General features: G+C 35.3%; 1 protein-coding gene across 3 annotated transcripts in view; it reads right to left on the bottom strand.

The window, feature by feature from the left end:
- Nucleotides 1–27997, bottom strand: part of RB1CC1 (RB1 inducible coiled-coil 1) — a 65570-nt gene that overhangs the window by 15093 nt on the left and 22480 nt on the right. For all 3 annotated transcript variants that reach the window (XM_063394256.1, XM_063394247.1, XM_063394238.1), the window contains 10 exons: nucleotides 22096–22298; nucleotides 20548–20983; nucleotides 16621–16791; nucleotides 14633–14817; nucleotides 13523–13709; nucleotides 13360–13441; nucleotides 12459–12520; nucleotides 11355–11458; nucleotides 8805–8931; nucleotides 1845–3760 (listed from right to left, as the gene is read on the bottom strand). In XM_063394256.1, the coding sequence (XP_063250326.1) occupies nucleotides 1845–3760; nucleotides 8805–8931; nucleotides 11355–11458; nucleotides 12459–12520; nucleotides 13360–13441; nucleotides 13523–13709; nucleotides 14633–14817; nucleotides 16621–16791; nucleotides 20548–20983; nucleotides 22096–22298 (3473 nt within the window). The remainder of the gene's footprint in view (nucleotides 1–1844; nucleotides 3761–8804; nucleotides 8932–11354; nucleotides 11459–12458; nucleotides 12521–13359; nucleotides 13442–13522; nucleotides 13710–14632; nucleotides 14818–16620; nucleotides 16792–20547; nucleotides 20984–22095; nucleotides 22299–27997) is intronic.

Genomic DNA, 27997 nt, shown 5'->3' with positions numbered 1-27997 from the left:
AATGGCTACTGTAATACTACTTTTACATTACTCTTACAAATATATAGTCACATGTCAAATAAAAGTTGTCTTCTACCATTACAAGTCAACTGCTAAACAATGAGTGAGGATAAAAAATCATCTTGAGTTACTGATACAGCTTGGGGTTTTAGGAATTCAAAAATCAAGCCACTAAATAGTGACTTTGAAATATTAGGACAGATTTACTTAACATAAGTGCCCTTGGCAGATAAAACATACTAAATCTTGATTCCTAGAGCAAAAAAACTAACAGCAGAATAAAGGCATAAAAAGAAGCCTTACGAGGCAAAATATATTTCGATGTCACATTCAAAATTAAATTACTTGACAGAACTTGTACCAAACTAACAAGCACTTCTTTAGACTGAAGCAGGTAATGTTTCTTTGAAATACATTATCTCTTTTATCCACTTTGGATAAGAATATACAATGCTGTGCTCATAAGTTCAGATTTAAATGTAGGTGGATTTTTAAAGTCTGATGACACAGCTACATCTTTTTCCGGCTGAATCAAGTTCTTCAACTTTGTACAATGCATTAATACACAGAAAAGAAAAAGAAGGCAGAATTTATCATTTTTCTTCTCATTTCATCATATTTCATTAAGACAATATTTTGTTCAATTAAGAAGGGCTGTTCTTAAGTTTCATCATATCCCAGTCTTAATTCAAAGAAGCAATACTATCTTGATGCACTTCTTTATACACTGACAAGCAAACATAGGCGCTAACGTAACATCACGTAACGACGGATTTGCTCGCACGTGAAAATCCTGGGGTAGCAGACAATTCCAGTGAAGCCGATATATTCCCATTTCCCTTGGACTCTGCATGACCTCCGTTTTCCAACCTTTTTTTAAATAGTACATTGATACTCAAAATTCAAAAGCTAATTTAAGTCTGTACTCATTTTTTGCAGTATTCTTGCTTTTATGTCCATTCTGTCCATTTTATTGATCTTTTCCCATTTCACATACTAGGTACAGCCTAGTACCTGGGAAAAAAATTCCTCCATTAAGATATTTTACAAACAAGATCTATCTGCTGCATTGAGTCACACTAAAAGAACATAAATGATAAATGCTAGCATTTAAAAAGAATACTGTTGCTAACCCTAAGTGACATAGAAAAACTCGACCATTTCCATTCTGTAACAACATAATCTAGGCTGCTGGCAGGCATTACAAACTCGTAAGTACATAAGATATGAGAAGTCAGAATAATTCTATGCATTCTTGGGAAGGGAAAAATGTATTTTTAAAATGGAAAATCGCTGCAGAAATTAGCAAAGAAAAATGGTGATGGTGGGATGTTCTTTAAAATTATGTTGCACCTTTGTGTTTCATTATGAAGTTCAAACTGAAGATCTGAAATACCTAAGTGAGGCAGCAAAAGTTAATGGAAGTCCATGTGGCCATGGGACAGCTCTTAGTCCTATATAAATTCCCACACAAGTTTTCATGCCACCATTACCACCAACATAGGGTGCAGTTACCTGATAAAGAAAGTTATCAGGCTAACCTAAAAGCCAGCCACTGCATGCTCTCACACGTGGAAACACTCCTTCAACAAGACTGAAATAGAAAACCTTCATTGCTGTCTTGAAATAATCCTCTATAACATATTTTACAATCTTTGAGATTAACTACAGACATGGGAACATGACCACCTATAAAATGGAAGCAACTTGAAATGTGAATATAGAAACCAATACAAATAAACACTGTTGTAAATACAACCATTTTAGTTAATGCACAGTGTGTCATGAATTTACCATATTGATTAAAATACTAGGAAAACACAGTAACTTAATTCTTACAGTACCTCCGATTCACTTGCATCTCAAGTTGTTGTATTTTTTCCAAAAGCCCTTTTTCAGCAGCTTCCCTCTGTAATTCAAACTCTTTACAAGCAGTTTGTACTGCATCCTCTTTTTCACATTTGAGCTTCTGAATGAGCAACTGCCTGTCTTGTTCTTGGTTAGATACTAACAGTTCTTTCTCTTCCTTTAGCTTATGGATAACAGCTTCATATTTTTCCTGCTGCTCACAGAGAGATAATTTTTCTGTTTTTTCCTTCTCTAGGGCACTCATTTCCAACTCTAACTTACTCTGCAGTTCTGTTATTTGCTCTGAAAGTCTTTTTTCTGCCTCAGCAGTTTTTTTATGAAGAAGAGTTACTTTATTTAATTCAGTTCTAAGCAAATTTGATTCTTCTTCATATCTATTTACTAGCTCAGAAATACACTGATCTTTCTCAATTGTCATCAGAGTCCTTAGTTCTGATAAGCCCACTTGATATTCATCACTGCTGATTTGTATTTTATTGTTTAACTTATCTATCTCCTTTCTTAAGCTTTCCGTTTCCTTGTCAATCTGAGACTTTAAGGTCTCTTGTTGCTGGTTTCTGCTTTCTTCCAGAAGAAGCTTCATTTCATCAGTTTCTGCCTCTTTCAGGGCAAGTTCAACTTCTAGTTTGCACCTCAGATCAGACAGATCTGAAACCTTGAGTTGTAACTCTTCTACTTGTTGCTGTTTCTCTTGCATAACTACTTCATGAGATTCCTGCATTTGTTCAAGTCTATGCTGGTTCTCTTTTTTTAATTTATCCAAACAGTCCTTGTGCTCAGCTAGGATCTTCTCAAATTCCTGTAAATGCCTAGCTTGTAGGTTGCTTTCCAGTTCTTTTAAATGGCTTTGCTCTAAACTCTCAAGTTCTGCCCTCAGGAGTTGTAGTTTCTCGTTGCTTTCAACATGAAGTTTTTTCAAGTCTTCAAGTACGATTTCACGTGAGTGCCTCAGTTCCTTGATTTCAGAATTTTGTGTCTCCATTTGGCATTCCAATTCAAGTAATTTCTGGTCTTTTTCATTCTGAAGGCAAACTACAGCTTCTTTTTCATTCTTTACTATTGCAAATTCATCATTCTTATTCTGAAGAACTTCCTCAAGGCCTAACAGGTCACCTTTTAACTTTTTAATTTTCTTTCTGCTTTCTTCACCATCCTCCAATAATTTATTAATTTTAGTTTCATACTCACTTTTCAAAGCCTGTAATTCATTCTGATGTTTATCATTTAGTGTTTTTTCAAGTGAAAGTTTTACCTTTTCAATCGTATTTACTATTTCTAAGGAAGTACATTTTAAAGAATTAGAAAAGTCACACTGTTCTCTTTGTACAAGCGTTCTGAAATGGCAAAGATCTTCTTTTATACCTCTTAAATGTACCTTTGAGTCTTGAGCAATAACCCTACACTTCTCCACACACACACTGAGAGAAGCATTTTCTACTGAAACATCCTTTACACAAGAACTTGTATCCTGCATACGTCTACTGTCTATTGCATTGATAACGGAAGAATAAAGAGATTCCACCATCATTTCCGGGCTTTGTGGGTCACTTATTACATTAGGAGACACTGGATTTTCTTCTATTACAAATTCATTTACTGCTGACATAAAGTCAGATTCTGGACTCTCTGCCAGTGAATCCAAGTCTAATGATCCTTGCTTAAGAGCTTGCTCCAAGTTCGGATGGGCAATAGTTTCAAAGTCGAAGGTGTGAGCATCGATGCTGTCTGGAGACAATTCCTCTAATGGAGCTGGGGGACACACAGGAGGACACAGGGGACCCTGAAGACTGAGTGATGGAGGAGTTCGTGGAGAGGTAGCAATTCCGGTTCCTGTAGTACTTTCCATCCTTGGTGTGGTAGCAGATTGTGGCGATGCTTGACTATTGGAGGCCTGCAAGTCATAAAACAAGAAATAAACATGAAGGGATAAGCAGAACTGTTAATATTAAAAATTAATTCAAAACCACCAGGCAAAATAAGAACTTAAAAAAAATCAGCCCTATTATTTGTAACAATCCAAAATATGTGCTACTAAAACTTAAGCAAAAGTTGCAGAAAGTCAAGAAGATCTTCCATTAAGTTTCAGAAAAGCACAATTTGTCAACACATAAATACTAAATGTTCACCTAGCCAAGAGTCCTATGTGGAGCATACCCAACTGTATCTTACCAGTCAGACATCGGCTTTGGTTCCCTACTGCCTACTTTTTTCAGTTTTCCTAATAATTTTGCTACTAAAATATTTTCATTCTATTATTGCCAATACTGTTATTAAAAACTCCTTTAGTACCTTATACTATTAGCTATCATATACAACAAGGAATATGGAAGCCCTAATGCCAATGACGCATCTATAGATTCTCAAGACAAAAATATAAACCTTAAATTTCAGCTCGTACAGAACACATTCCAGTGTAAGCCAAAAAGCAACATACAGCCTCAGTCTCCACCAAGGAAACATTCCTGAAAAAGTCTGTAACAGCATGGATAGCAAAGCAATTTTTCTTTAGAAAATTGCAGTGAAACACACACAGTTAAAATACATAAGGCAAGCAGCTGTGACACACAAAATGAAGGGGTTTGCACAAAATCATCAGGATCACAAACTGGAAGAGATGCAAAGTTTCTGACTGTATCAGTGCTCTGAAAGATCGCAGATGCATTCTCTGAAACATCACAGCTCAACCACTACCTTGCTCTTCTATCCTTCATCACTACCAACCTGTTTGATTTAATTCATGTAAGAAATGTGACCACCTTGAAAAGTAATAGTTCCTGAAGAAAAATTTTTTCAGTAGAAAATTCCCATAAGATGTTCAGTTTTAGAGTGCTGGAAACCTGGTGGTGCTCTTCTTCAAAAAGCCAACACTGCCTCCAGTGGATAATTCTGTGATCCTGCTCATGCCTCTTTCCCAAACCACCCACACTGCCTCAATGCACCTAAAACATGTCTGGTGTTCTTTACTGTGTAAGCTACTATTGAAGAAACTTCTGCCATCCATTAAATTTGGCTACTTGACTGGCAACAGTTAGTGGAATTGGGAATAAATGTTCAGCAACAGAACTCCAAAAATCCCAGAAGTGACAGACATTGATCTGCTGCCATAGAAATAGCCGGTTTTTGCTTTCTTGATCTTGTGTAAATGATTGCTACTCAAAAAGGGACCCTATCCCCCCCTCTGCACCAAGCAAATGCTCTCTTAATGGAGATGTAGTGTGTTTATCAATTCTCAGTTATGATTTAAGAAGAATCTATTTCCAGTTTCAATGCTAATCTGTTAGTAGAGTAGCATTGTCCCCTCAGGTCCCTTAGCTTTTGCATCTTTATGTATCTAAATCATACAAAGATTTTTAAATACATTGTAAAAAAACCTTGCGGTCATTGCATACAGAATATTGTATTTATGAAAAGTGAACAGGACAGGACACAAAAAAATGAAAAGGAAATGCTCCTTTCTAAATGATTCTATTAGCCCAGGTTTAAAGATTTCCCTCAGATTTAATTTCAGCTTGTTTTTTATCTAAGAAAGCTTACAAAAATAGATGTTGAAGGGTATTGTGTATGCTGATACATGTCTGGGTTCAAAGCATGATTTCAGTGACCAATATCTACCATTAATAAACCAGAGCTTTAATAATAACAAAAAACTAGCATCACAGATACGAAGCACACGCTAAAAAAAGCACTTCAAAGACTTTGAATATGGAAAAGTCCTACAGAAATTCACATGCAAAGGAATGATAGTATCTTCTTTTGACAACCCAGCATAAGCATCCTACAAGGTAAAGCATAAGGATATAGGGTAGAGAAGAAAAAAAAAATTGTCACTCTGTGGAACAATAATGAATTTGGTTTCCTCATGACCTGGGGCTGTAACATACTACATGCCTCAGCAGTGGCTACTGTGAGCTGGGTGTCTAATTGAGAGCACCAGTTTACTGCTTAGAGAAAAGTTAAACCTCACATTTGGAGTGGCTGTGACTATGCAAACTTTGTTTACTGAGAAGCCTGTGCCTGTCGTCTAGTCTGTTTAAAATCTACAGACAGCAATATATGCATATCATACACTAGTTTTTGTAATGACAAAGGAAGACGAGTCATGAGCAAACAATAAAAAAATAGAGACAGAAAAGGAGAATTAATTTCCAAGTTCTTAGGTATTACAGGATTATATACCTTGCTCTAATTATGTTACTACAAAAAACCATAGTCAGGGAATGGTGCAATTCTAAGAAAGATTACAAGCAGTGTTTCAATTCCAAACTCAAGTAGAAGAAATGCTAGATTTATGATCTGATTTGAAAAGCCAGCTTCTGTTATAAGAAAAGCTTTTAATACCAAAAGATCGCATATGTTAATTACCTACTAATTATCGAGAAGTAACCTTCATCATCTTGCCCATGAGCATCATAGCTTTTCTCGGACATCCAATTCCTCATCTGCCTAAACTTTGTATTATGGAAATAAGAGGACACTGCAACATCTTTGATGCGAAGGTATTAAATTACAAAGAATGAGCAGAAGGTCTTACAAATGCAAATAGAGTTCAAAATATTAACAAATTAAACAAATATCCACAAAAATGTGCTTTACCTACTCTGATGCAGTAAAAGTAAGTAAAGTCAAAAATTATCATTAATGTTCTATGAACTTGAAAGCTGAAATAGAGTTATGGAGACACTTGTAAAGAAATACTCTCAACATCCCCCAGTAAGGTATTTGATCTGCTCTGACTTGCTCTTTGCTCACTTGTTTGCAGTCACAACTTTTCCCTCCTGCCTAAAGCAACTGTTAAAAGTCAGTTGCTGTGGGTGATGCAGTAGAGGATGAACTTTCACTTCACCCAGGCAGAATTCAACTGCTGCACTACCAACAATCCAGGGAAATGATCCCAGTCAAATTTGAAGAACCAGGCTTCTGCTGCCAAAGTATGGAAAGAGAAACGCTGGGATTGATTGTGTCTCCTTGGAAGAGTACAAGAGTAATAATATGGGCAACAGTCAACACTTGCACAGCCATTGCCAACTCTGCACCAAGCTGGGACTGCTCACCACCAGAAAAAGTGGATGCATGAAAATGTAGGCATCTTCAGGAAAATTATTAAGTGTTTATTATTCCTTCTAATTATTTACCATGAATTCCCAGCAATACTGAAGATATAAAAAGGAGCCTTTTTTAAATTACTAGTAATTCTACGCAGGCAAAAATAATTTAAAAAACCACTCCTGTATAATCTGCAGAGCAAAGCAACACAGAGAAAGACTTTGTGTCTTTCATCAGGTAGTAACAAGAACATTGCCTTTGAAAAGAAAAAATCTCTGGCAAATCTGTTTGCTTCAATTCCAAAAACAGTTCAAATGAATCACTGCAATGACACACATAGATGGGCATTTTCAAGATGACATCATGAATGGCCCAGCTCTGACTCTGCAGTGCAATTTACTCTAAGGAAAGAGACAATTATCCAGATCTGTCTAAGCACCTGACATTTCTGTGTGAGTGAAGAATCCAAATTACTCAAACAAAAGAAAAAGAAAAGAGTGTATTTTCCTGATTTGGTAAACATCTTTTTCTGTAAAGCCAGATACTGATACAAATTTTTCAGATCAGCATGTCTGAACAAAAAAGGAGAAACTACAAAGACTTCCAAAATTCAAGCATATTTCCTGTTTATCTTTCTGTTGTCATTATGCATATTTTGAATTAAAACCTAAATTTCTTATTCTTCTAACATTGCAAGCCTTCGTGAGAAAATTAATTTATCGGAATAACCATCACTGTCCTGGTTTCTTATGAGATAAATTTCAAGATGCTCCATACTAGGAGTGTTTGAGAGCAAGGTCTGTGGTAAGGGCATGTTCAGGAAATGCCAAGATTTCACAGAATTTTACTTCCAGTAATTTCAGTGGCTGTTAGAGTGTTCAGGCCCTAATATTCTTACTCTTAATGGCTGTTCATTTGAAAAAAAAAATCTTCATAAAGAGAGAAAATAGTAGGGAAATTGACACATATTTTCTTATTACAGAACGAAGAACAGCCCAGATTTCATATTTTACACAAATGAAGGATTTCCAATAAATCTCTTGTCCAAATCCCAGAGAAATAAAGAGAACTTCATGTCAGTCAGTTTAAGAAGGAAATTGCTATTCAAAATTAAACATGCCCATAGCCTTATCTGTTATACAAGATGCTTCCAGTCAGCCAAGTGCACACAACAATTTACACTGCAGACAGTAACACAGCCCCTAGAAAAACCTACTGATTTTGCACAGTAAAAGAAACCCTGTTTGAAGCAGTCAACTTCACAAAAAATCTTAAGCTTTGCTAAATTCACCCAGCATTTCCCTCAAAGAAGCCACAGTCAGAGAGCTAAAAGGAATCCATTGGGTGTATTATGGAAGTTAGCGGCTGCATACACAGAAGCAAAAGTGATTGGCAGAAACAGTTTCTAGGAGAAGGAATCTTTTTGACAGGCAGAGTGAAACTAGGAAGAATCTTTTTGCCATCTGTTCCTTCTATGCTCAAAGAAAAAGACTGCACAACAGCCAACCAAAGCCCTATAATCTCCTTAACTGCCTGTGCCAAAAGGACCTAACAATGCAGAAATCTAGAGAAGTAACAAATTCACTGAATACAAACGGAAGCAGTGAAGGCAGAATGCACACATTCTGCAGACAGAAGATTTGAAAATGACAGAAAACAAGAATATAGATAGTGCAATTCTACTTCTACAACTTCTGTGGAATACAAACATCTGTTAAATATTTTCAGAATATTTAGTAGTTCATGATTAGAAAGGAAACTTATGCAGTTAATCTTTATATCAGGAAAAACAAAGATGCATTCTAAAGTGTTTGATAAAACAATATTATGAAAATATTCTACTGTTTTAAATGTAATATTCTTTTTTATTGATAAAGAAAAGCAAAAAATACCTTTTGTTCATTCAGCAGGTCTGTAATGGTTTGTGACATTTCATCCAAACTCTGTGCTGCCTTGACCAGGTTATGCAGAGCACGTACATGCTGGTGAAGAGGTTCAAAGTCACAAAGTATGGGAACCCTTAAAAACAGTACAGGATTACTTTTCTTCCACACTGTTCGTTTAATACTCCAATCTATGAAATTATTAAGTATATATTTCAACAGCACTAAGCTTCCCTCTCTATAAGGTCTGTACTTTCTTGATTTCATCTATTTTATATGGAAAAAAGTCCACTAAGATTCCCTGGTATATTTGTTTAAAATTAAAAGCTTGGGCACTGTTAAGGAGTCCATAACAATAAACACAGTGATGAGCAAGTAATTCCAATCTTTCCTCCCAAGGAAAGCATTTGCCAATAGTACCTAAAGTTCCAATGACAGTAACAAAAGTGATTGGATCTCTAATGAAGCACTTGTGTTTGCAAATGACTGTATTTTGTCTCCAGTTGGATTCTCTCCAGTCCAGCTTCTCCTTTGAAGAGGAAATTAATTCTCTACTATTTTATTTTCATGACAGGTAACTCAAATTAAACAACTGATTTATGTGTCATGATCACATTTCAAGTGTTGCAAGACAAGCTGAAAACACAGGAAAGGATGAGTTCATTTAGACTAACAATGTAGTAAAAGCAGATTACACTTCAATGTATTTTCCATTCTCTTTTCAACATATAGGGCAAGTGGCATCAAGTGTATGTCTGCAGAATTAAGATTCCAATAATTTATCAAACACACAATTTCAGAAGACTGAAGCACTATAATTAAATCCAAACATCATTTTAATTATACAGCTGAGAGGTTCAATGCTCATAGAAAAGGACTTTGTGCTGGGTCTAAGTTTTGCTTATTGCTTGCTCTTTATATGTTAAATGAAAAAACCAAAGAAATTACTGCTATCAAGTTTCTTCTCAGGATCAATGTCTACCCAAGATGTGTGACAGCTTTTGCCCACTCGAGTTGCAAGTTCACCACTATCCTCTGTATTTTTCACCAAATGCAGCCCTGAGCCCAGAAACCAGGAGGAATTACATAATCCCACCTCTGTTGCCATCCAGTGGAAAGCTCTGTCACTACAATTCAAACCAACTAACAGTGATTGGTTTTCTGACAATAGCAGGGCAAAATTCTTCCTGAACTCAGTATAAACTTTCAGGAACCTTGTAAAATTCTCACAAATTAAAAAAATCAGGCAAACATTAGGAATAAGATCCTATAGTAGCACTTTCTTCACACAAAATTGATGAAGAGCAAGCCAAGGAGCAGAATAAAAGAAATTAAAAGGGTACATCATCTATAAAAATACCTACAGCAAATCCACTGTCAAGCTGACTAAGCTCATTACACTTGTTAACTCTACCAACACAGCTAGTCAGAAATTTTGAATCAAAAAGAATGCCAGTCCAAAATACAGATGAAAAAAAGCAGTAGATTCAGCTCCTGCCTTATGCACCAGTAACAGGTATTAGGCTGATGCTGTTGGTGAACCTGACAGATGGCAGTGAAGCATCCTCGTCTTGCATTTACCTTTCTAAATGTAATCCCAACTTCGTGGGACTGGCCACTGGACTTAAAAAAAAAAACAAAACAAAACAAACAAAAAAAAAACCAACAAAAAAACCCCACCAAAACAGAGGAATCACAGCAAATCTCAAATCTCTAACTGCAGATCTCTTTTAGGAGGAGGAGGATGATACATACAACATCTGACTGGTCATACTGATAGTTCTCCTAAGGAGAACCTTACATAGAACTTGCTACTGCCCATTTCTGGCTCAGTATCTTGGTTGGCACTTCTCCACCTTGACTGCTCTGAGTTTAGAAGCTCACACTAACATCTTTTTCACAAAGATATCTTCAAGTTCTAGATAAGGAACTAATCCTGTAAATTGCTTGTGAGACAAACCAATAGCTTTCCTGTCTACATATGCACATCTGCCTCATTGTGGGGAAGTAAGAAACAGAGAAATAGAGCTTCTACTCAAAATGATGGATTTCCATAAACAGCAGAGGCACTTCAGAGAATACACTTTTTAGCGAAATCAGTTAAATAAAATCGGTGAAAATGTAGTAATTGAATATAGAAGAGCTCTAAGATCTCATGCTGAGCAAAAGATATTTATTTCCTCCAGAATACCACACAAGAAAGAGCAAAAGAAAAAAGAATCAAATCTCATTCTGATCTGAGAAAACATAGTTATGAGTTTACTTCAGTTTAAAACTGATGGAAGTATTTTTTGCTTTTTCGCGCTGAAGCAGATCAAAGGAACTCCCCAAATTCTTTACATCTCAATACAGCATAGATATGTTCAAATCATCAGAGCTTGAGTATTTATGTATCTATATTAAGTCAGTGAAGATCATTGCTTGAAAATGGTAGCAGATCAGAAAATATCCTTTTTTTATTCTTTACAGAGAATGACCTAAGGGAGTGGAAAACCGATGAGGGTGGGGTCCCCAGCAAAGTTATTTCCATAACACACAAAGTGTAAAAAGCTGCCTTACCTGAGTAATGGCTGTACTTCTGAAGGACAGAAAGACTGCAAAAACTGCAAGTCACTCAATGAGATATCTGGAAGCTCACTGTCAAATCTGCGAGGTTTTCGTGTCTGTAAAGAAGATAATTAATTTACACATTGCTGTAAAGTATCAGATCACTAAAGAAGTATTAAAAAGAGCTTAATAAATAACACAGAAAAGTTAGCAGTAAACTGATCTCTTACTCAAAAGATTTTTAATTGTTAGGAAACCATGTCTGGTCCTCTGTCTCTAAAAAACCCCTTACACTTGTAATGACTAACTATTCTTAGTGCTTGGGCAGCAGTAGAACAGAGTATTCTAGGGAAGGGACCTACAATGACCAAGTCTAATCCAACTTTCTCCTTATTACCAAGGTTCAAAAAAAACATTATGGATGTGTTCAGAAGTTAAGGGATAAGAGATGGCACTGAAGCTTTATTTATTGTACTGCTACACATGAAATATTAATTCAGTTCAGTATTTAAAACATTGACATGAGTAGTATTCTTACTTTCCAAGTATCCTTTAAATTAAAAAAAAAAGCTGAAAAGGAGAAGCTGAAAAGGTTAAAAAGGTAAAGTGAGACAGCAGTATTAGAATGAGGGAGTTACTTAAGCAAACTGTATGAAATCAAAGCTAACAGGCAATGCTTAATTACAATGCCCTCATGTTATCAGCCAATTAAGAGGCAAAAATGCTCTTCCACTCATCCAATGATTACATGGAAACCTTTTACTTGCTTTCACCATCCAATTAATTTTATCGCTCTATTATTCACAAGACAATTAGATGATGAAATTATTCCTCCTGGCTTCTTTTTTCTGACCATTAAGAGTAATTTTTTTTTCAACATCACAGACTGAAAAAGGACTGCTAAAAAGGAGAGTTGACATTTACTTTCCCACTGTACAGCAAGTTACAAACCAATGTTAAAATAGGTCACTTGAAATGGCAGAGAACACTACCTCCCAGCTTTTTCATCTGTGTCACAGCAATGCAAGAGATATATAGTTTCAATGAATTAAGCCCAGGTTTTTAATTTATTAAACTATATAGAAATGAAATAAACCCAAAGATATGAGTACATACACAAAAGGATGGAGGCCAGGAGTCAAGTCCTCTGAACAAACGATTCCTTAGAAAAGACTTCCCTGAAGAGAAAATGCAAACAAACAACTTATTTAAAGGAAGAAAAGCAACATCTCAAAAGAAATCAACTAAAATTACTGCAATTTAATAGCTGAACTACATTTGGAAGCATTACTACTTGTATTGATGACTACATAAAATGGCAAATGACCACAGAACATCAGTGGCAAAACCCACCATTCAAGCAGAACTCCCTCCACAGAAGTCTCTTTTTGCTTAATGTTCCCACAGGCAAAAGCCTTAACTCATTTTCTAAATTTTCACAGTAATCTTCCTCACCTCCTTTCCAAAAAAATTTGATAAACTTTCACTCAGAAACTTTAGCTGTCCATTCAGAACATAAGTTGCAGACTTTGCAGAAAAAGTAATCAAAATTATTTTAGTAGAATCCTTATTTTTAATTATTTTTTTTAAACTTCTGGTGAAGGTGTTTAGACATGAGTCTTAGCTCTTGGATGTTTCTGGAGTAGTACAGAGGAAGTCATAGCAGTACCCAAATAGTCAGTAATGATTTTAGAAGTGTTATTTAAAAGAACAATAAAGCTCACAAGGCATGTTTAAGCACAAACCGCATTTAAATGTGATAATGAGAAACTAGATCTTTTACAACCATTAATCACAACTTTTATGTTTTATTTTGGATAACCTATATGAAATAGTTAATTGATTTGATCAATATAAAAATATTCTCTTTGTAATACAACCGGCATGCACTTCCTATTTAAGTAAATTTTCTTTGCAATTAGGTCTTGAAATTAGAATATGATGAAAATTATTTTAACTACAAAGACAAGAGATATACTTCAACACAATTTGACTTCACGGAAGAGCAAGTACTTACTAAAGAGTTTACCAAATGATTCCCTTTTTGCCTTTTCAGCTTCATATAGATGTTTCCCATCTTTTATTAAAGCACCTGCCCACTGTGAAAGGGGAAGATATGTAGTTAGTTGTTAATTTATATGCTGATACAAAGGATTGGTCTCAAAGTTTTATTTACTGACCTCCCTGTAGTGTTTTATGAACATTTTTCTCCTCACAACCTCAACAACAGCTAAACAGTACATCTGAGGAACAGTGCTGAGAGCTTCTACAACTTTGACCCTTTCTAGGAGCTCTGTTACAAGACGAAGCAATGCTTGTAGTTTCTCTCCATCTTGGTCAGCATGAAGCATCACAAAACAACACCACCTACAAAAGTAGATTACACTTTAGAAGATCACATCTTAGCATTTTTTCCATTTGAATTAGATTAGCAACATGTCTCAATGAAATAAACCATGACATCATTTCACATAGGACAACAACAGGCTAACTTGAAAGTACCAAGCTATTCAGAATTCAGTAGTCACCTAGCAATTTTCTATTAATTTCTCACAACAGAATATCAACATTAGTGATCAAAAATGAACCCCTACCACCATTTCAGTTAAGACATTGTTTTTGCAAGTTCTTAGCATAAATAACCCTAGGAGTAATAATAACATAACTTCCTCCAGTAGAATGATATAAAGCTCATGATATAGCCTAAGCAAAAAAAACCTACTACTTTTTGTTTCTAAATCTTAAAAATATTTATTGAAAAGCTTTAGCAAGAGGTATTAAAGCTTGGAATGATGTCAATAAAATAAGAACACAACACTATCTGGGAAGTTCACACAGTGCACTCATGTACTACAAGCAAACAGCCTCTGTAACAAATTCTCACATCTTGTAACCACATCTTCAATTCCCTTTATCATACGATAAATAGATAAAGTTCAAGCACAGACACCAATGTAATTAAACCACAGGATAACTACTGAGAAGGTGATGAACTGGTGTGCTTGAGGAGAAACATGACATCAACTTCACCACCAGAGAAGAATTAAGGTGAAAGTATATCCCATAAGTAATAAAAAACATACAAAATTGCTTTTATTGACATAAGTGAAGCAAAAGTGAAACAACAAATACAAACAAGTTAACGTTAAGCAATCAGGAATATACACTAACTGAGACACTACAAGATACACATGCTTGATGTTGTCATAGTAATGATTTCCTTAAGACACACGTTCCTTAGACAGCCTTGCTGCAAGTGGAAGTAATATAAAGCTGAAAAATTGACTTACTTCAGTCTGACTTGGAGATTATTCGCAAGCTCCTGTTTGGCAGTGGTACATTTCTGTTTAATATCTAACAGTTTTCTGTGATTAGTTAACATAATCATCAGTTGATTTGCATGACTCAAACACAAATCAGGCAGCACAGAAGGATCTTTCAAGTTCTCAGCTCTCTTCTGATTAGCCAAAAATCCCTAGAGGAAGAGACATTTGTTACACAAGCTTTGTGACAGTCAAAAGGCATGAAAGTGATACATCTTCTTTAAGAATGCAAGAATTTTAACAAACTTACTGTAACCATTTTGAAGAATAACAGAATGATACATGAAGAAAGCAAGTGTCAAAGTTGCTTTCTTTCCAATCTGTAGTCCAGTCCAAATCAATCTTGTTCCATTTCACTTCCAAATAGCTACCAACACCATCCTAATAGAACTTTACACAACTAACCAACACCAGTAAAGGACCACAGAAGTTAATGAAGTAGAAACATAATTACTAAGACAGAGAGGATCAACCATCATTCTAACTTCTGCTAACAACCATCTTTTTAACTTCTGGCATTTGCAAGATTTAATATCAACTTAGAGCCTATTCAATACCACTGTGGGCTAAAGAATTTATATTTCTTGCATAAAGAAATTCACACATGAAACTAATTCTTCTCAAGAGCCAAGATCAAGAGTCACATATTCTATTTGCATGTAGAATGCACCCTTACATCCTAACTAAAGGAAGAGACAATTTATAAAAATAAATGAATGGCAAGGATGAAGATTTGAAAGTTTAAGTCTCTGCCAAGGCTTGAAAAGGCACAAATTCTAAATTTACAGGAGCATTTAAACAAGGTGACAAATTCTCTTTCCAGCTGACTGCTAGGCTTCTCACTCCAAAGTGGGATTTGCAAACTTGAGGTAGGCTCTTCATCCAAGTGAAGAAGGAAAAAATAACTAGAAGCACCACTCACAATATAGGGCAACCAAGCATAGGGATGGGAAGACTAGCTTAGCCATCATGCTAATTCTCCTGGGTTTAGCACTGGTCTACAATATAAACACTGCAAGATTGTAATTTAGCAAAAATTTGCTTCTAAATTTACTCACTGGATTTATCTAGAGACAGGCTGCATTTTTAAACAACGCTGCCAGAAGTACTGGTTGTATCCACCTTCACAAACCAGACCAAAGAGTCAACAGGGAACATGGTCCTACACAACTCTCAGCCCAGCATTGCCCTCCTCAAAAGGGGCCTCTAACCCCCCCTCAAGATAGGGAGGCAAGATTGTTCATGTATTCCTTCTAATAATTTATCAGAGTGTGCAAGCAGGAGTAAGAAACTCATGCCTTTAATCAGAGTCCCAACTCCAAGGTCATGGTGAAAATCTGAACATCATCATCTATTGCCAAATAGACTTCCATTTACTTTCAGTACCAAACAAGACATTAAAGGAAAATCCTAATTATCAAATAAACTAATGCTCTTTACAGAAAGTGTATTTAATAAAATAACTTTCATATGATACTGGAGTGTTTGTTAAAAATAGGAGCTACATATTTTATATCTAAAGTAGTCTGTAACTAAATTTCTTATCACTTAAAATGACTCTGTCCAGTGAAGGCATACTACTTTTTCTCCTTACTACCATACTGATAATCAACATTAACCTATTCCCTGATCCTGTATCACTGAGTGATGAATTAGCATGGACTCAGTATTTCCCTTCAAAATTGAAACTGATCTACTTAACTCTTACTCCATATCTCCAACCAAAGTTCTGTTTTTCTAGCTGTAGCTTTAAAAAATGTGAAAATGCAACAAGACATAAAAACTGCCAATATTTAAATGTTAGATTATTATGAAATAGCACCTTACTGACCAACCCCAGTGTGCTATGTTGCAATCTTGCATAAAGACACGCAATTGGTTCATTGTAACTTTAACAGCACACACATATCAAAAACCTACCATCTTCCAATGTTGCACACACAACTGTTTATTACCTGAGCAAGTTCTTTTTGTTCGTTCACCAGTCTGCTGCAGCTTGCTATCATCTGGTCCAATGCATAGAGTCTATCCTCAAGACCTTTAATAGCTTTCATGTTCTGATTATCTAGTTTGGCGATAGTTTGGCGACATTCTGCCAGAAAGGGTTGGATGATCCTTGGATCAAGCTAAAAAAAAGAACTTTATTAGTAGCTGACACACTGAAAGGTGATTTAAGCTACCTAAATGAGTTTTTTTAACCTCAATATTTTCCTTTTATTAATCTAATGTATGACTACATTTATCATCTGTTTCAGAATTCTGAGTAAATGAATCTGTGGATTCTATACCACAGCATGAATTTTTCTGAAGTATTCCAACCAGACCATCACAGCAATCCGGATCCTCATAAATGGAAGTGAGACTGGTTGAAGGGACAAGGCAAGGTACATGAGGAAGAGGCACTATACAGCTAATGGACAGTCCGACCTTTGACAGAGTCCATGCAGCTACAATCAAAACCAATCATCAATGTGGCTCAATGGAAATTGCAGAAGGGAGGGTAGGGAGAAAAAGATGCAAGAATCATCAATCTTTTCCCACTAAATAAGGGTTTTATTGACTACTTTAAAAAGCAGATCATTTCTATGCAACTGGAGAAGACCTCATGGAAAAATAGGATATTTGTCATACTTTTAGCTACAGGGGTTTTTTTTAACTGAAATACATCTTAAAAGTTATTTCATAATATTCCTTCACACACTATTATCTGGAAAAAAAGAAGTATTTGAAACATTAAGAGTCTACCAATGTCCACACATATTAAGGGTGACTCTTCAAGTTTCACTATAAGAGCAGTAAATTAAAACAAGAGTTCTAGAAACAACATCAATCTACTATTCAAGTTTTCACACAAAGCACTTCATTCTGGAAACAACCTTCTTGGGGGAGGGTAGAGAGAGGAATCTGGAGAGCAGAAACATTAAAAATTAAGGAGCAACTATAATGAACAGGTCTTCCATTTACTTAAAAAAACAAAACAAAAAAAGAATAAACCACCAAGCAGACAAATGAAAACAAAAACCCCCAAAACAACAACAGAAACAACAACAACCAAAAAAACAAAACAAAACCACAAACAACCAAACACAAACAACCAAACACAAAACAACAACAACAAAAACCAACCAACAAACAAACAAACCACCAACCAGCCAACCAAAAACTTCATGGGGAAGTACCAAAACCTAGTAATTAGCCCAGAACGCCTTAGAATAAACAATTAGTGCTGTTATTAATGTGACAAAATGCATTCAAATTCTCTGAAAACAAAGGTTATTTTTTCGTATGTGATGTCTTATGAATCTTGGTCTTTTCTCAAGTCACTTGTCCATCTTCAAGAAGCAGTAACAGAAATATTTAACCAGATTGATTTTACAGGATCATTTTCACTGCCATCCTATTCAGGATTACTCCCTAAGATCCTGAATTAGTCCACTGCAACCATCAAGATGATTTTCTTAACAAACATTTTCTTAACAAAATACTAAAGAACAAGATGGTGGTTTTTTTCCTCTTTTTACCTTCTTAAACGAACAGTGTTTTATCTCTTTTTACAAGGAATGGCTATTCCTCTCGTTCTTTTCTTACCCATTTCCTCCACCTACTGTTTTTATCCCATCTTTAACCTAACTCCATCTGTAGGATCCAGCTTTATTTTCAGTGGTAGCTAATCCATCTTTTAAAAGTATCTTCCATTTCTAGACTCTTATTTAAGTGGTTACAACAGCACTTAACAAAAACATCTGGTTAGCTGCTCCTTACCCAGTGCTTTTACAGCAGCCAAGGTTTCTGTAATTAGAAGTGCAGTTCTGTAGAAGCATCTAGAGGCTAGAACCATCAGAAACTTAGCAGCACTCAGTGCAACACACCACTTATGTCAAGACTACCAGTACCAAATGTATAAAGCTCTTACTCTGGTGCTTTAAGCTTTCAGGAAAACCTTACCTGAATTCAGTTTTTGAAATAAGAATTGCAATCACAAACCATTTGTATGGTTCATATTTCCAAGAAGGAAAGGGCACAGGGGAGAACGCAGGCAAAACAATTTTAAAAAGATAGTGCCATTTTATTTTATTATTCTAATTCTTTTTATATTAAAGTGTCACCTCAAATGAATATTAAAAGAAAAATTATGCTGCAAGATATTTATTTAGGATTTTCTTTTCAGCTGCCACTTCTATTTTCAACTAATTTTAAGTCAATGGGAAGCAAAGATTCAATCCTTTGCCTGTGCTGCTATCAAAAAAGAGTAAATTGATGTTTTCTTAAGGAGAATCAGGAAAAGATTACTTGAAAGCTTTGGGGCTTTTTTTGTGAACCAAAATGGATCAGGATTGATCAATCACAACTGCTCTGGTGGTGGCCAGAATACTTTAACTGATGCACTTTGCCTACCTGCCAATTCTGCTTATGCCAAGAATATAAAAAGAAACTGCATTTTTTGCAGGTTCAATCACAGGGTTTTTTTCCATAAAAAATGACTGCAGTTACAAAACAATTACAACAGTCAAAATAAATGACTTCTGCCTAATCTTAGATAAGACAGGGTCAGAAAAGACAAGTACAAGACAGAGCCTCTAAAACATGTGATATATGTCAGATAAGACTACAAGCTGATCCAAAAAGGTAGGTTATGTACTTAACCAAAGTATTCTTTGCATTTTTTCGTCTTTTGGATCTCTGTAATTTATTTGGAAGCAATTGTTTAATGTCCATTTCTTCAAATACTGATTCTTAAAACATACTACATTTGCGTTTTGTTACTCTTGTTTTAAAATAGTAGAAAGTACCTTATGTTACTGACCAAACAGGACAGAGGACTGTCTCAGACTTCAGCCAATAGGAAGTCTTTTACACACAAAATCAATTCTTGTTTTTTGCTAAAGAAAAAAAAAAACCCAAACCCCTGGCATGTCCAATCTTTTCCTTACCCTTTTCTGGACTATTAAAATCTTAGACAGCCCTTAAACTTAAGCCAACTTCTCCAATTAATTTTAAAACAAAATCAAAATATCAATGTACAGAACTGACCACAACATGATGTTCCCTACAACAGATGGGTTTTAGAAATCACTGATTCAGTCTTCCAGTTCTACCTTACAGAGGAAATAAAGTGTCAAAGACAACAGAAGTTGTTTTCTTTGATCAAGGTATGTTGTATCATAATAGTATATTATACCTATGCAAACAAGGCTAGACAATGTAAGAAATATCAGCTACGGTGAAAGCAAAGAGAGAAGGAAAACTACAGGTAAAAGAATTTTAAAAGGCTATAATAATCCTCACTGATTAAAATATTAATTTTGAAAGTAAAGTGAGCATTGTGGTATTCTTCCAGCAGCAGAAATACAAAATGACTGACTGGGTCCTTCTGAGCACCACTGTATCAGCTAATAAAGAATGCAGAGATACAGAATATACATTCATCCCAATTAACCATATAATTTTTTCCTACATTTTAATAAAGGCTTAACCATTTTGAACTCAACATTAATTTTGGTCCAGGAAAATGTTTATTTTTATTATAAATGTAGTTTTTATAAAAAAGGCAAAGAAATAATACTAGTGTCAATTTGCTTATACGCTAGAAGAACCTTTTGGCTTTCCAAAAGAAATGGGTATTTGAAAAAGAGGCAAGATAACAAGCATTCATAAAATTATACTTCTTCCTAAAGATCAAATTCTTAACATCTAAACTCATAAAACACTTTCCCCACACTTATCCCTCTCCAGACTCTGCTTTGGCTTTCATTCAGAAAGTTATCTGAGAAACAAATTACAAAAGAGTTGAGTCAGTCACTTGAAAAGCACCAGCATCTGGAAAAAAAAGCAGCAGCATTCAATGCAATACAATTTGATTTCAAAGCAAGTTATTAACTTACCCTGCTCATGGAATCAAAACATTTTCTGACCAGGGATTCAACATCATTAGGTCTATCTTGAACATTTATCCAGTCTAACAAAGACACATTGAAGGAAGGCTGATCATCATCTTTCAATTCTACTGACATTTCATTGTCCTGGACAGCAGCACTTTGACCAGATTCCTTATCATCTTTTACATTTCCAGGATCCGTGCCTTCCAAAGCTGAATGTTCAACTGACTTGCAAAATGAGGCTAACATTGATTTACTGTTCACTTTAGATACATCAGGATAAAGCACCAATTCAGCAGATTTCCCATCCTCGGTTTCTTCACTTTCTGCTCCCCCAGATTCAGGTGAAGACTCCAGTCTTCCTAAACACTCTCTGTAACTGTGTCTTGTTAGGCACTCCAGCAGTGGTATCTTGGCCATGATAGAAACAGCAGAACCCAAGCTTTTTTTAAAAAGTGAAAAGAAAAAAATCCATCAGTATCTAGAACTCAACATGACAAAAAATCTTAGATAAAAAAATCACCCACAATATCAATTGCTATTCATTTTAGAATTGAAGCAGATTTCAAAATTTTGCAACTACCCTCTAAAACTTCTGTGTTGAATATCAACATCATGGAAGGACAGCTCAAAGAAGTCAGAGTTTTTGCTCTCTTCCACTGCAGAATATGACATCTTCTACACTTCCAAGCTTATACTGAATAAAAAAAGGACAATTTGATAAACTGAGAGACACCCACTTACTTCTTTGTTTAAACACACAACTAGGACTTATGTTTCCCATCTGCATGGATATAAAACCTTATTACCAGAGCTCTGAGTGTCCTCTGTCTTGCTACATTAGCAGAATTTGAATAGTATCTATTTGGTAAAAGCTATGAAGCTTAACTTTTTTTTTAAAGACAAAACATATTTATAGTTAATTTTTTAAGGGTCCAATCTCCATTTATATTCTATTAAGCCAAGTACTCACAGAAATACTGTAATACCACAGTGCCTACAAAGGTGTAAAAGATTTTCTTTGAAGTAACACCCAGAGTTTGCAGGACACAAGTACAGACACGCACACATTATATATATATATATATATCTACTTACATGCTCCCTATCCCTTCCAAAGGTATACAAATTCAAAGTTTGTGTTATGACTTCATACTTTCAACACAGATTGTAATTCTAAGTATCAGTTCAAGTTATTAAAAACCAATTAATTCAAAAGTGCAAATAGGTATTTTAAAATGTTAATGTCTAAATTTGTTATCCAGCTTTTTGTAGTGCACATTTGGAATGACTCCAGCTCTTAAGCAGCTGTTCATTAACGAGCTTATCTTCCACATAACTCAATACAGGTTTCTTTGTGCTGACAAATACAAGGAAAAATGTCAGTTTAAAAAGTCACTAGCACAGAACAAAACAAGTGTTCTCCATGACATAGAATCAAACAAATATATGCTTGGTTAAGCAGAATAAGCACTAGACATAAAATATTTTAAAAAACTAATTTTAAAATAGAGTCAAATTGGAGACTAAGAATGAATTTAATTGCAAACTTACTGTGTAAGTTTCAATTTGATATCATCTATGGACTGCAAATAGCTTGAATAGACATTTTCAAACTTGAAAAGCAGCTTTTGGTAAGAGTATGTACAATCTTCCAAGTTGGCCATTATGGCAGCCCAGCCTTGATGCTGAAGATGTTCATCATGTACAAGACCTTCACAAAAGGAGCAAAGCTTCTTGGCAACCTCATACATTTCCTGAAAAAACAATAAAGAAAATATAAATCAGGCTATTTTTGTACCTTACTGAAGATATTAACACAGAAGAATGAAATTTAGAGAGCTATAAAGTTGTACACCTGAAAACTTCATAAAAAATCTTTTTTAAAATTTAAGAATAAAAGAGGTTAATTAGATGACAAAAAGTATGTACTACTTTACTGGGAAGTATCTTCATAACAGAGAGGTGAAAAGTGTAGCTCCAAAGCCATCTTATAAAATTAATTAAATGCTGATAAAATAAAATATTCAGGGCACTCACATGAGAATAATAACCCTTATACAAATAATATGATAGAAAACACTGGCAATCAAGGTCCAATAAGGAGAACACTTTTGAGGAGCCAACCAGAAGCTCAGAAGAAGACAATAAAATGCACAATCAGTCAGCAAAAAGCACGGGTGGATCAGGTGCAAGAAGAGATGCATGAGGCAACAGCAGGGCTAATAACTTCAGTCTTCATTGATTAATAAACCAGATGCAACATGACAAGCAGCAGTAGTGTCCACAAAACTCTAAAACATAGCCTGAAACTTGGCACTTGCAAACCAACGTGGATGTTTTTCTGTTCAAATACTGGATGACACAGAGGCATTTTACTGCCATTAGAGTTTACCACCCCACTTGGCAAAGTTCAAACAGAGATCGACATATGACAATTACCAGATCTTAATAAAAGTGTATTAACAGCAATGCCCATTATAATCAATTCCAAAATTTCAACTAGTAGGAAGAGAACCTATTTTTAAGTTCAGGAATTTAAGAAAAAGGCTGTTCTCCTCAAAGGGCCTACTAGAACACCAAAAAGTAACAGAAAAGTCATACAAGAAATCCTTCAGTCCAAACATCACCAGTAACAGACTCCTTGGATAGTACTTTCCTGCACACAGCTGTACTTCAGGTTTTAGTATCTAACATACAAGAAAAAGGTCTTTCCACTTTTTGCAGGTTGAGTATGCTGTTAAACCAGGACTGAACACAACTCTGCTGTGCTATCATACATGTTAGAAAAGCATGCACAGAAAAACAAGTTATACAAAATACAGTGAGAAAGTAGTGTTAAAAACCTAACACATTCATATATTTCAGAATGCATTTGTTTCTGAAAACATGGTTAGCAGCACATATGCACTCTCAAAAAAATTTAGGGACCAACACCACTAACATTCTGAAATAAACCTCAAGACTCTACAGCATTTTAAACAAACATTTCACAATTCATATTGACAAAACCTGAAAGTTATGATCATTCACCCTGTTTCGGAAGTCCTACCCTTGTTTCAAGCAGCATGACAAAATTCTATTGTCCTTCCAATCACTGACAGCTAAGCTATCAGCAGATGAACAATGACTATTCAAAATAGTTATATATGCAATTCCAACGAAATCCGAAGCTGTTATTACAAATTCCTATCACTTTGTAGTAAAGATGGTATTTCTCGTTTTCTGAACTTTGGCAGCTTCCAGTGCATGTGAGTCTGATGACTTCCAGTTTGAAATGAATAGTTATTTTAATTGCTGCAGGAACTTTTGTCTTAAGGAAAAAACTTAACCAATAACACAACTGGAATGGTATCTAGACAATGCTGAAATCTCCAAGTCATTCTCTCCAGACTATACCCAGCTTGGCTACATAATTTAAATTTACATACGCTGACTAATGCAATATTGACTTGAACATCTGAACTTTTTTTTTTACTCTCTTAAATTTACTTTGTATACAAGTTATTCAAAGACAAATTGCTCAGCATATTAAAAAAGCAGAATTACTGCTTCCTCAGTTATCCTATTAAGAATCAAAAGAACAGGTTGTTTTACCCTAAGATATACTAAAAAAGTATACCAAGAATATGAAGCTGGAAAGGTAACTAAATGTGTCTGCTGTATTCTAATGTACATCCTGGAAGTGTACACAAACAATTTCAACTCACAAATATTATTCTCTCTCAAAGTTAACCTTCCTCTAAATGAGGACCTGTAACACTCCAAACCATAGTTCCAGGAGTGAGAGCATGTAAAAAACCACAAGTTAGTTTCAAGAAGTTGAAAATGAGATAATCCACCTACAAAATCAAAATGAATCAAAAAATCTTTTTACGCAGTTCCTCCAAATGAATATCAACCAGGCAAAGTAAAGACTGGAGTCAGTTGTTTCTTTCAATGCCCCCAGTAGGGGTTTTTGCCAGTTCTATTTTCCTTTGGACAAACTCACTTAGCACAGCACAACTCAAATGTTTAATATATTAAAGTATGCACTAGGTTTCATATGACCAAACTTTCCACCCTGAGACATATTCTTAACTAGTGTTTGGTTTTTTTGCATTTGCTTAACAGTGTTTGCTTTTTCAGCTAGACCTGTTTATTGTCTTCACAATAGAAGCAAAAAGTTACAAGTTAGAGCTGCCCTAGGAAGCTTTATTATATGTCACTTTTGATACCCCTTTTAGAACCTAAGTGTTTCCAAGTTAAGAATTTAGTTGTAACAAGCTTGTTTCCTCAGCAAAACACTTCCAAAAACAGAACAAAAGCTACAACAAGAAAACAAAAGGTCATCACAATTGAGATCACTTGTTAGACAACTGAAAACCAACTGTGACACTCTGTATCTAAGAGTCTAACCTGTGGCAATTTACTCCAATTTCAACAAACCAGGAGCTCCTATCCCAGCAGCCTGGCTCCTAGAAAAGCAAGATCAAACAGTATTTCCTAGGGTAGTAAATTAATATTTGTTAATTTTTCAGAAACCTTGTAACAGAAGGACATTCTAGTATGTGTCAGAATCTCTCATATGAACAGATACATGCTCAAAGGAATCATTACACAAAAATATCCCAACACCTTCTAAGTATTCAACTAGGAATTCATTGTCAGATGAGCTGCAGCTTCTTAATGTATACAGGAGATATGGACATTAAAATAAAAATCCCCTTATGAAAGTCATCATTAATACTGCTCATAAACCATCTCAATCATAAGCATTGGGACATACTATGTCTCTCAGAGATGAAAGACTTTTTTTTCTGAGCCAACTCAGATCAAAATTTATTAGCTACGTTTCTGTCAAGTAACATGTTTTCAAAGTTACCCATATGCTAATAGACTACAAATCAGATTGTACAAATGAACAGGCATGTTTCAGGGCACAAATGCAAGGTATTACAACAGCATCCCATATTATCATCCTCTCAAAGTTATTTTTTTCATGTGCAAAGAAATTCTGTCTAGGTGGTGGGATGCAAACAGGTTAATTCTGTATGGATGAACCTGAAAGCAATTCAAGTCCACAGAAACACAGTACTGCTTTTGATGCTGGTTTCTTAAGCCATATCATGAAATAAGCATTACATTCAAGTAGTAAAGAATATTACTCTGAATTCAGGAGGTTCCAAACACATGGATGTTTGGACCCTCTAATGAAGGTCAAACCACATATAGTAACTATTTGTCCACATGCCAGAACTGTTTCAGTCTTAGACTATACTGAGCAGATACTAGTACATACAAGAAGAACACTAGGTTAAACCAATATTTTCTTTGTTTTGTTTTAGTCAATCCTGCTTTCAAAATGTGAAAACATGCAGCAAGAAAACAAAGTAGAGAAGTTGTTTTGCTTCCTTTGGAGTATCTATGTTTATATAAAGTATAACTTCAACTATTTTCTTTAAAATTATGAAATTAAAAGCTACACAAATACACCTTTCTTATCTTGCCAACACTTCTGAAGTAAACCTTCAGGTAATGTGGCTTATTCTTCCTACCTGCTGTCTATCTCCATAGACAACACTTTTGTGAGAGATCTTAGGCTACTTTAGAAGGATCTAGACCAATTTATTTTATGTAACTGTATGGGTCTATGCAAAAAAGAATTAAGCAGCTCCCTGTAAATGAATAAAGTCTAAAAACTGAATTATATTAAGCACAGAAGTAAAGGCCTGCAATCCAACATATGTTTTAATGCTTCTCAGTAAGGTTGCCAGCTCCAGCACAGAAAATGAAGCCTGCCTAACAACAGGCTTGCTTTTGTCATTGACTATTCACAGACACACTCAACTCTTACTGGCAGACACCCAATGGTTCACAGAGCACAGAAGTTAACTTCAGTTGCCTTGTAGGGCTACATTCATCCTACTGGGCTACAGCAGCATACCTAGAACACCAAACACCTCATTGCACCACTGGAATGAGGACTAAAAGAGCACCACTACCAGAACATGAGAACCGAGCCCCAGACTAATCCCCACGTGCTGTTACGTTGAAGAGTAAATAACTTTTTCTACCCAGTTTTTCAAGAAATCCACAGGGCCACCAGAATGCATTTGATCTACGGCTGGGTGTTATAACAGAGTATTTAGTTGAATTATTTCCTTTAAGAATTGCAACTTAAATTTAGATGATTCGTCTGATTATAATGAATTCTGTTTTCTAAGTTTCAATCAAAAACCAGTAGAAGCAACAAAGAATTTTTTATCAAAAGTAGAAATTAACTGATGAAGTGTTAAGGATCAATTTCAAGACTGTCTCTGCATCCTACTGTCATCATTCTGCTCATCTGAATGAGCAAAATCTGACAAAAGTCTTTTTGTCTTAAGGGTCTTTGGACTTACCTCTAAAGAACAAAGTTCTCAGGAAATGTAGGGTTCTTTCCATTCTCTAAAACCCTGTGGTAGAAGGAAATAAGTCATCAAAGTCCTCTATTGCCATGTGTCTGAAACCCTGTAAAAGGGACTCCTTACAGGTTTCAATCACCATAAAAATCAACCTCAGACCAATAAAAATGATCCTTGAAAGTAAAATTCCATAAACTCATACACTGTAACAGCAGATAAATACTTTCACAACAAGAAACTGTTACCTTGTTTACCAGAATTAGTAGCCAAGACCATTATCTCTAATACATACACAGCTATAACATCAGTGGACCTACTAGATTAAGATACAGTTCAAGATTTCAGTTTTTGAAACTTGTAATTGGAACAGTTAGCTTCACTGTGAGGGAGACTGATATTTCATGGCAACTCCTCTCCTTTCAGTTGACAGCTGATTATTCTATTCTCCTTTAATAATAGTTATTTTTGGTGACTGCATCCTATGGACATTTGTCCACATAATCCACTTATTTCCTACTCAAAAAGTACTTATTTTATCAGCAGAGAAAAAGTCAAATTGTAAATCGCAGATTAATGACTTTCTTCAATACTGCTTTCACTAGTTCTCTCTGATATTATAAGCAAGTTCAGGAAAGTCAAGTGACAGAATTCACCATAAAAAAAAAAAAAAACACACTGAGAAGTGACATAAACCACTACAGACAGGGAGTCAAACCATGGTACAAGGCAAGTATTAACCTCCACTAGGCTTGATTCCAAGTCACCCAACTCTCTTCCTTCTGATCAGTTTTTTATAAGTTTGATCTAAATTTGTGCTTACAAAGGTCAATAAAATGCTAGAGAAGCATTTAGAAAGATCTGCCTTAGAGTAAATCTTCCATTATACCTTAGGATAAACTAAAACCCATTCTACCTTACCCTGCTCAATTACTTTAAAAGACTGAGACTGATCACTAATCTGAGTTACAGAGATATCTGGACTTCTCAGGAGGAGCCAGAAGGGTGTCTGACTATTAGCAGAATAATTTAGTCAAAAAATAATTCAGCCACACAATTACTGCAAACACTAC

The sequence above is a fragment of the Prinia subflava genome, chromosome 1 (assembly GCF_021018805.1).
Source record: "Prinia subflava isolate CZ2003 ecotype Zambia chromosome 1, Cam_Psub_1.2, whole genome shotgun sequence".
Classification (NCBI taxonomy): domain Eukaryota; kingdom Metazoa; phylum Chordata; class Aves; order Passeriformes; family Cisticolidae; genus Prinia; species Prinia subflava.
The sequence above is the reverse complement of the archived record's forward strand: the minus strand, read 5'-3'. Positions and strand labels throughout refer to the sequence as shown.